Genomic DNA, 9698 nt, shown 5'->3' on the forward strand with positions numbered 1-9698 from the left:
TTTAACCTAATTGTAACAGCCCCTTTAACCCAGCAAAAGACTAAACTCAATACGTGCTCTCACCTTCCTCCATGGCCCTGGTGATGGCAGCACACAGGGTCATGTATCCTGTGTAGGTGGTCCCTTTATAAGTCACCTCGCACTGTTGTGTTTCTTTCTCTGGCCAAAAGGAGAAGTTCATTGTGTCTACCACAAATACCCAATTCAAGGCCTGCAATGTTGAAAAACAAAACTTATCATATCTATTTAAATAAACTTAATAATAATTTTTAAAAAAGCTTGTTGTAAAATGACAAACACATTTACATAACTATAAACCTTGTACCTTTTAAAAGCACCCCTTATGAAGAATACTCAAATAAAAGTAATAGTACCTCAAATTTGTACTTAAGTACAGCACGTGAGTACATGTACTTGGTTACATTCCACCACTGATGAAATGGCAGTTCAGTTTAATTATCAGGCTCTATTAACAGCTTCTGAAAATGTATACAGTATCACCTAAATAGTATATTAAGTACCGCTAAATATAAGTGTCAAGTTAACTATCATAAGCAATGCATGACTATGTAATGATTGATTATTTGAAGCATCTAGAAATGCACACTACAACATCACGTCTCAATCCATCTGATATTTCAAGTTTTCCCTCGTTATTAGCAGAGTTGACGATATGAATTGTGGGTGAATTGACTGGATTTTCTGTGGTGCCTCCTTCAATGCAGTATTGGTGTTGCCACTGAACAACATTGTACCATGTGATTAACTACTCATGTATGCTTCTCGACTGTTGGCAGACTCCCCTGGTCAGAGGTGGGCGCTGGTGCCAATGGATTTGCCTTCTTCCAGCCACTGGCCGTCAGATCGTCACTGTGTCGGAGACTGTAGAGCATCTCTGCCACCATCTGCACTCCTTCCTCCTCCACAAACACATCTCGACTCCGCTCTGCTATGAACTGCCCAGACTCACGGGGAAACAGAGGTGGCTCCATGATGTACTGTATGGAGAAGACTTGCATATAAATATAAACATATTCCCCCAGCAGTCCATAGAAAATAATGATCTGTAAAATGTGACCTATAAACCCTGAGAAGTCTAGGTTCTAATCAGAAACATTAGAGACTACAGTGGGTGCAGGGTGGAGATGTGAATGGCAGTGCCCTTTTCATGCTGAATATATGATATATCCGACATACTTCTCTGGGGAAGTGCCATTTAAAGATGATCTCCCTGCTTAATTAGATAATTCACAAGGAAAAGATTCAATGAAGATGGGAGATGTAACAAAGCAAGAGCATTTCTTCAACAAAAAAAGAGTTTTCGAAAAGAAACTCTGCATGACTTTTAGAACAAAAATCAGTGCTGGTTTTCAATCTCATTCAACTGTGTTTTTAGTAGGGACCTCACTCTCATCTCATGTAGGCAATGTAGAAATATAGTGCACAAACATAAAAGCCCCCCAGCACACAGGAGCATCTCGACTCAGACCAGCCCCATTATTTAAACCACAAGAACTAAATTAACGTTATATCCTTCTCTGTCTACCTATAAAAGCTGCCTCGTCTTTTCCATCTATGTGAAGTGTGCAATGGCTGTATGTTACCAATGTGTTCCCTAGCAGACTAATAGGATGCTGTGACGCACATAGCAGTGGCCTACTGAATTAACTAAATTTCCTCTGTTAGAGCTTTGCTAAGTCACATGACTCACTCTCCACTTTGATATCTAAAATGTGAGCCCAATTGGTGGAGCTCTGCCCCTGAGTCAAGTCAGTGAGTACGTTAGCCCAGGTATGACGCTTCTACGTTTCAGCGAAAACTGAACGAGCAAAGTGCATGTTGGATTTTATCAACACTAATAACGTTACTTTCACACCGCAGAAGAACAATGCAAGTTTTTCCATACAAACTTTCTGTTAATCGAGAATTTACATTTAGTTATTCGTTCATAAAATTACCTTTCACGCAACTTACCGGTGAATGCAGGGATAGTACACTGCAGACTACGTGGTGCTTCCACTACCTGGTTTCCAGCTGTTGACCAATCAGAGCGTCTCTTGTGGACTCATCACAGGTTGAAACACCAATCACGAGAAACCAGGAGAGGAAACCGGAAAACAATATCCATTCCGTTACGACCACATAAAAATAATAAGTACCCTCTTTTATCTACTACATAGCCTGGAGGGGACCATGCGTTTGGGTATCGGTCAGCAGTTTTTCTCGCATATTACTGCCCCCCTGCCAGCCTAATATTTTTTGTTCACACTGTTCAACTGTATACTCAGGGAACTCTTAGTTTCAGTCATTCACATTTTTAAAAAAAACATATTTATTGACCAAGCCTAATTTAAGCGACTTTTGTCTTTTCAGCAGCTTTAGCCATTTCCCGGTATGCCTTATGAAATAGCAAAATGCATTTAACCTAACCCCAACCTTGTGCCTGACTCTAACCAGAAGGGGCACTACTGGAAACTTATAATGGAGAACAAACTTTGAGAACACTGTTGTTAATTGGTTGGTCTAAAAGAAGCCTTATTTGGTCTGTTGCATCCCATATTTTTGCTTTTTTTCACAGCTCAAAAACCGACATCCATAGAAAAGTTTGGTGTCATTTACAACTGCACCATCTGCAGATTAATTCCTCATCCCATATGTTATTATCCACTAAAGTTAGCCACCACGTGAGACGAAGAAAAGAAATCCCCATTTATGACCTTCATCGCCATCTTGACTGTAAGGGAGCCCGGAGGGACAATTGAGTGGGAATTCAACCCTCCCTTGTTTAGGAGGGGAAGGGGTTACAATTTGTGAGGTGTGTTGCAACAAAATGTCTAAAGAAATATCAGAAGTTATCGTCCCATTTGTTTTCCAAGTTTATACAGTTAGGCGATTGTATTTGGGCCAGCTGAAGCACCAAATTTTATGTTTGAGCTCTGGGTCATCAAATGCATCCAGTAACCACTCGATTAACATAAAATAAAGTTTAACGCTTACCAGGTAATTGAACAAGATTGTGAAGTTTCCACAATGTAACATGAGACGGCACGATGAATTGACAGAACACTAATCAGCACTACTTTTAGTAACAATCCAAGCAGAAATACCCAAGATTTTATAATACCACCTTCTTTACAGTGAAGATTTGCTTCTTTTGTTTTATGGAATAGTAAATTTTTGGGACAAAAAATATTTGCACATCAGGTTGGGCTCTGGATTTTTATGATGGGACATTTCTGCAGATTAACAGATGTCACAGCTTTAAATTTAACATGCCTGAAATGATAGCTGGACCCACGCCAAAACAATCACATTACCTTTATGCCAAATGCCATCAGTGCACAGAAGCGAGACATGTTCAATCAGCAAGCTCATTAAAATGGTTCAGTAAAAAGTGGCACCATCTTTATTCATTTTACAATTTGACAATGTGAAGTCTACATTATGGAGAGCAAACAAATGTGGAGCACAGGGAATTGCAGGGACAAAATATATACGTTCAATATCATTTGTCAATTCTCCAGTAAAATGTCAAAACTAATTTCTAGCTACATGTTTCCATTTATGAGGAGTTGCTCAAATTCTTCAAATTTATTTCATCACACAACTACCGTGAATATTCCTACAAATCAGTCAGACTGTCCTGTATCTGGTGTGTACAACAGTCCCAACTTAAACATCCCAAAAAAGCCATTCTTAAGGGTAAAAATTCCCACATTTCTAAGAAGAAAAACAAATGGTTCAATATGAAAAGAAACTTAGCTTACATTCTGCATGTTGCACAGAGTAGTAATGTGGTACAACTGTTTGTGAAGGGACCGATATAGACAACAGAAAGCACACCAACCCACACACGCTGACATGCTCGCACACGCGTACACACACACATACAGGACAGGATTAAACCGGAGACACAAACATACACATACAAGTTATACAAAACAAACCCATCAAAAAATAAAGGTTATGCTTAATTTTGTCCGCCAGGAGACTGAAGAATATGGATAGATGCGAGTGTTAGGAGAAAAAAAAGTGAAGTGTATCTGATAAACTAATTGACTACACTCTTAAAAATGCAGAACATCTACATTTTCTTTTCACAGGAATGTTGGACATTTATTTCATTAAAAAATACAAAAATAAAATTCAAAAAAGACACCCACAATCCAGAATAATAGTCTGAAGGGGATATGTTGGACAGGGGCAGAGAGGCTGAGGGTGGATTGGGAGTGGGATTGGGGTGGGGGTGGGGGCAATCTGAGTCTGCTTCAATCTGAGTCTCCTGGGTCTACAGCAAATGACCAGAGTACTGCTTCACACTGAAATAAAAAGAGTGGAAAAATAAATAAAATACACCAGAAGAAAAATGCAATTCACATTTCGATGACATGTGTAAATATATACATATAGAGCTGTGGGAGGATGAAGTCTTGGGAGGCAGAGCGGGAAGAGAGACAGGCAGCGAGTAAGAAAAAGACAGGCAGAGAAAAAGTGGTGAAATAAGTGGCGGAAGGAGAGCGAGGAAGGGGAGAAGGGAAAAGAGGGGTGTGGTTAGTCCTTGTGTCCAAGCAGGTGCAGCAAACTGAAGGGGGAGGAGAGGAAGGAAGAGGGAGGCAGGGTTAGTTACCATGGCAACACTACACTACTCGTGAGACAGCGGCGGCAGGTCGACAGCTGTATTAGAAATCAGGCTAAGCTTCGATAGCATCAACAAGGAAGTAGTGTATATTATACGTGCCTACTGGTTGCCAAGGGAGACAGAAGAGGAGGAGCCCGTGCTATTTGGCAGACTGTGATTTGTTGTCGGTTGATCTAACTAAAAACAACAAAATCACTAGTCTTCCACACAGCAGCAGCCAGGGGAAGAATCAATCCACTCCCTGCTTCACAGTGAAACGGCTTAGATGGTAAATAGACTTTTTTTTCTTCCAAATCATATTCACTGGACAAATGTGACAGTCAAGAGAAACATGTCTATCACATTGACCCTTTTGAAAAAAAGGTTATTGCAATATGTACATCTATTAAGTTTGCCTACTCCTTCACAGCCATTTCATGCAAGAGGAAGGTTTGAACTAGTTGCAGGTTGCATGGGGAAAGAAAGGAAGGGGTGTTAGTGAAGAAAAGACAGCAGGCAACAGAAATGTATGACCCAACAGAAAGTGGGTTAACTAGTTTCAGGATGCAATTTCAGAAAAGACATTTATGCATTTATTATCTTAAAATCTCTAATCCTATAATGTGTGGTTCACTGTCTAAAACAGGTTGCATCGACAAACTTTTTATGAAGCAACGCAACAGATGTTATGCAGGTTTAGAGCTCACAGGACAGTTTCCATAGGAGGTTTTCAAACAGTTCCCACTGTAAGACTAGGGGTGGGGGGAAAAAATTAAATAAAATAAAATCGATAATGCATAGTATCGCGATATTTTCCGTGGCAATACCGTATTGCTATACGGACGCCAAGTATCAATCTTTTATTATATAAATTATACATGAGAATTTTACTTTTTTGGTATAATAAAAATAAAATAAATTACTTTTTCAGTCCACTAGAAAGGAGGAGTTTTCCTTTCGGGACACAATTTAAAGTTGGAAAAAAGTAGTAAATTCCAATACATCGCAATATGTTTAAAATCGCAATAATATAGTATTGTGACACAAGTATCGTGATAATATCGTATCGTAGGGCCACTGGTGATTCCCACCCCTATCTCAGACGACGAGGCCAATTCGATGGGAAATCTGCTTCAACTACAACTAGGATGAATGAATCAAGAATTTCTTCATCTAATAAGACGGAGGTCAGTGTAACACAATGAGGCTGTGTGAGAACTTGCCTGTTCTGTAGAAGGTACTGGGCATTCTGGATCTGGTCCTGGGTGCCAGTAATGGTGATGATTCGGTCCTCAGAGCCTTCCAGAGGCTCATCAATCTTGATAGAGGCACCAGACTCGTGGCGGATCTGTTTGATCCGCTGGCCTCCCTTACCAATGATCGAGCCAGCAAGCTGTCAGTGGGGTATAAAAGTATAATATAGTATAATCAAATATTTAATGTGGTTTAACACAATGTGTAAATGTGATTAATAATATTTCTCAATTTGTTTTGTTAATTACACTAAAATACTGCTATAACCTTGTCTAGTGTGGTTGCAAAATGGAAAAAGTTAAGTGTATAGGAGACAACGTGACTTATGGTACTGTACCAGTCTACAGCTGAACAAATAATGGAATATTATATGCACATGACTAAATGTAATTTATATGAAAGGACAATGAGAGTACAGATGACATGATCACATATGACAATGCAGGTTTTACTCTACAAGTCTCACTAAATGCTATATTATGGCATGGGGGTAGTGGGTGAGGTGGACTGATCTTTCTTTGGTGTGCCAGTGTGCATGTTAGGTTGCTGTCATGTACTCACATCTTTAGGGATCGTCACTTGTGTGGTGATGACAGGGCCGCCCATGTCATTATAGGAGCCACGTCCACCTGATGGCAAGAGGAAGAGGTGAGGTCCAAAGTAGACGAGCAGGGAAAAAGAGAAGTATAGAAACGGGGAAAGGAACAAGAGCACAAAAAAAATCAATACTTGACTGCCAACATACTGATACATGGGTCAGCTGATTGATTTTTCTAATCATACTGATAGATGAAAGTGTAGAGACTTACCTGACTGGTAGCTATCCCAGGAGGAACTGTTGTCTGAATAGGAAATAAAGCAAGAAAGACTGACTCATAACATTACATTATTTCTGTGACATTTGTAAACAACAAATATTCAAATTACCCACTGAATTACTAAACTCAAATATATTACTGGTCATACAGTTTGAAAAGATGTTCTTAAAAACTGTTACAATACAACTGTACAATTTGCTCTGCATTCCATTTGTTGTAAACAGATACTTTAAAATGTCATTCCACTACAGTTTCAATAAACAGCACGATATTGTTGCAGAAACACTTCTAGCCAGGTTGTCACTGCACTGTACATTGTCATTTTTTCATGACGTCCAGATAAAACGCTTGACAAAAACACTGAGACCTGCACATCAAGACACATTAACATCCTGGAAACCACATCCATAGGACAGAAAAAAAAAAAAAAACAAATACACGAGGCTTCGTACTTACCATATCCTCCTCCGCTCTGTGAAAAACAAACAGAAAGACAAACGTGTTACATACAGTACAGCGGATTCCCCTCATCTTTCTATAAATCCCCAATGAATGGGAGGAGGATTGTAAGCACAGATGTATGGATGATGCATCAGCCTCATGAAGCGGACTCAACTAACGGCTACCCAGCTTTCACCCATAAGCCAGACTCCTCCTCCTCCTCCTCTCCCTCCCCCCTTGCCGTCTCTCCTTGCATCTCCATCAGCCCCCATTTTCACCTGCTATTCAGCTGCTGCTGTCACCAAGGCAACAGGCAATTCAAAAAGCTGTTGCTGAGCAACGGCAGGCAGTATCCTGCCAGCTCTTGGAGAGCGAGAGACCGTCCAGTCTGTCAACAAAGCGTTATTATTGCCTAGCAACCAACCATGGCCACCACCCCCACCCTCCCCACCCCCAACATCCTCGTTCTCTGTGCAGGAAAAACAGGCTGGCCGTGAAAAGTACACAGTAAGAGGGCAATTATAGTTGATTATTATGGGGTGTCTCCGCTGGGGTGATTATGGTCATTTGGTGGGAAGACTTACACCATGCCAAAACTAGCTTGGATGCATGGCCAGGGCTCAGATGAGTGTGCATGCACTCACACACACCCCCACCCCAAGAGTGACCAGCTATGGTTGTAATGTCAATAAACCACTATCATCATTATAACAAAATGGACAATCACAGCATATTGTCTAGTGCTGGGACCAGCCAGTGTGCTAGCCTGAGGACGCTGGCGCCCAGCGAGATTCTAGAACCAGAGCTGCATGCATTTAGCAAAGGGTCACTAACCATGTTATCGCTATAGCGATCCGGTCTGCCTCTTCTGTCACTGGTGATGAAAGAGGGGGGGGGGGGGGGGGGGGGGGGGGGCAGAAACAGACAGACAGAGAGAGATGTGGGTGGGGGTGGAAAGAAATAGAAAATGCTTACAAAAAATTCTTGACAACATTCCAAAGGAACATTTCTGGTCTAGGTCAAACTCCACACACACACGCTGAGCAAGATTACAGTATAAACACATTTCCTCTCAGCCATCTTCCCACACAGTAACAGGAACAGCTCTGACAGTGTTATAGTGAGAGAAGTGACAGGTGGTGTGGTGGTGATGATCAGAGCCAAGGGCTGCTGCTTTCCACCCCAAGATGAAGCTCAAATACAAGGAATAAGCTGAAGATATGGGTTTCGATTTATTCAGTACTCTTCTGTACCTGTAGAACATTCATGCACAGATGTTACTGTCAAGTCAAACAAAAGCCTCCACATAACTTAATATCACTTGCTGCTTTTGCTGTGGCCATGTTGTATTACACATGGGTGTCATTAGCTAGGTTGACACCAATTAAGATATTAATTGGATATTGGTTGGATGTGTACAGCTGACAAAAAAAAAAACAAGGCCTGGTCATGATGGCATCATTCTGGGTTTGGGGATGGCAGAGCTTTCCAATTTTAGATCTTATTCATCCATTATTTTCTTCTTTCAGATGGCTACATGAAACTGTAAATCAGACAGAATGATGCATTCATGTACAACTGTACATATTAGAGAAATGCTTGTGAAAGCAGGAGTTTGTTTTGCAGGAGAATCAAGTGAGGGATATCAGCTTCATATCAGCACATGACCATCATACATACCACCACAAATGCTTTCTGTCAACCTGGGAAATGCTGGGAGTGGATAGCACATTGAATGGGTTAATAACACAGGAAAGGGGGTCTCACACCATTACTGCAGTTACCTTCGAAGCATTACAAATAACTGGAGTGCAAACAGGTGAATGGGGATTAGGGTAAGGGCAGGCTAGGGCCCTACAAACAAACAGACTAAAGAGCAAAGGCTGTTTGTAAGGCAGTAGTTAGTACTGAGAGTAAAGGATATGACAGGAGGGCAAATATTTACAAAGAGCGTTATGAGAAAAAGTGATTAAAACCCCCCCTGCAAAGTAAGGTGGGGAAATAAGGGACATGTAGGAATAGCTCAACAATTATAAATTCATTTTAATCCATCATGGCCAATTTGTCACATTTTATGAATGGAAATTATGCTGAACACCTGTCAGTGCAAGTAAATGGCTTTAGACCAAAAGGTAAAATGCTACTCTACAGGAAGCACAACCCAATGGTATTAATGAGGAACCTTTGCTTTAGTGAATTACCATTACAGAGCACCCACGTATATTGTTGCACGTGCAAGTAACCTAAAATTACAGAATATCCGAATGTTAAAGTATCCCTGTTAAGATAAGTTAGGAAGTTTAGGAAAAGGTTTGGGGACAGAAACTGAAACTTACTTTGACCTGTCATCTGAGCCACGGTACGAGTCATAGTAACGATCATCTCTGTGGGCAAGATGGAGATGAGAAAAATAGACACACACACACCCACCCACACCCACACACACACACACACACACACACACACACACACACACACACACACACACATACACATACACACAGAAATCTGTATTCTGTTCTTCTTGTCAGTGTACAACCCAAAAAATGCAACAAAAGACAGTTATT

The 9698-nt window shown here is 40.8% G+C and overlaps 2 protein-coding genes across 10 annotated transcripts in view; both read right to left on the reverse strand.

Annotated features, from left to right (window-relative positions):
* The window catches only part of lg21h9orf64 (linkage group 21 C9orf64 homolog), a 7945-nt gene extending 5335 nt beyond the window's left edge, over positions 1 to 2610 (reverse strand). The window contains exons 1-3 of the mRNA XM_046035824.1: positions 1975 to 2610; positions 804 to 998; positions 64 to 211 (exon numbers count right to left, since the gene is read on the reverse strand). Coding sequence (XP_045891780.1) covers positions 64 to 211; positions 804 to 992 — 337 coding nt within the window. The 5' untranslated portion in view covers positions 993 to 998; positions 1975 to 2610. The remainder of the gene's footprint in view (positions 1 to 63; positions 212 to 803; positions 999 to 1974) is intronic.
* Positions 2611 to 3383: 773 nt separating this feature from the next.
* The window catches only part of hnrnpk (heterogeneous nuclear ribonucleoprotein K), a 16037-nt gene continuing 9722 nt past the window's right edge, over positions 3384 to 9698 (reverse strand). For 8 of the 9 annotated variants that reach the window (XM_046033877.1, XM_046033881.1, XM_046033882.1 and 5 more), the window contains 6 exons: positions 7966 to 8005; positions 7147 to 7162; positions 6682 to 6714; positions 6434 to 6501; positions 5842 to 6011; positions 3384 to 4319 (listed from right to left, as the gene is read on the reverse strand). In XM_046033877.1, the coding sequence (XP_045889833.1) occupies positions 4289 to 4319; positions 5842 to 6011; positions 6434 to 6501; positions 6682 to 6714; positions 7147 to 7162; positions 7966 to 8005 (358 nt within the window). In that variant the 3' untranslated portion in view covers positions 3384 to 4288. Of the gene's footprint in view, positions 4320 to 5841; positions 6012 to 6433; positions 6502 to 6681; positions 6715 to 7146; positions 7163 to 7965; positions 8006 to 9467; positions 9516 to 9698 lie in introns of all 9 variants that reach the window. The other variant, XM_046033874.1, reaches the window with a different exon arrangement.

The sequence above is a fragment of the Micropterus dolomieu genome, linkage group LG21 (genome assembly GCF_021292245.1).
Source record: "Micropterus dolomieu isolate WLL.071019.BEF.003 ecotype Adirondacks linkage group LG21, ASM2129224v1, whole genome shotgun sequence".
NCBI lineage: Eukaryota > Metazoa > Chordata > Actinopteri > Centrarchiformes > Centrarchidae > Micropterus > Micropterus dolomieu.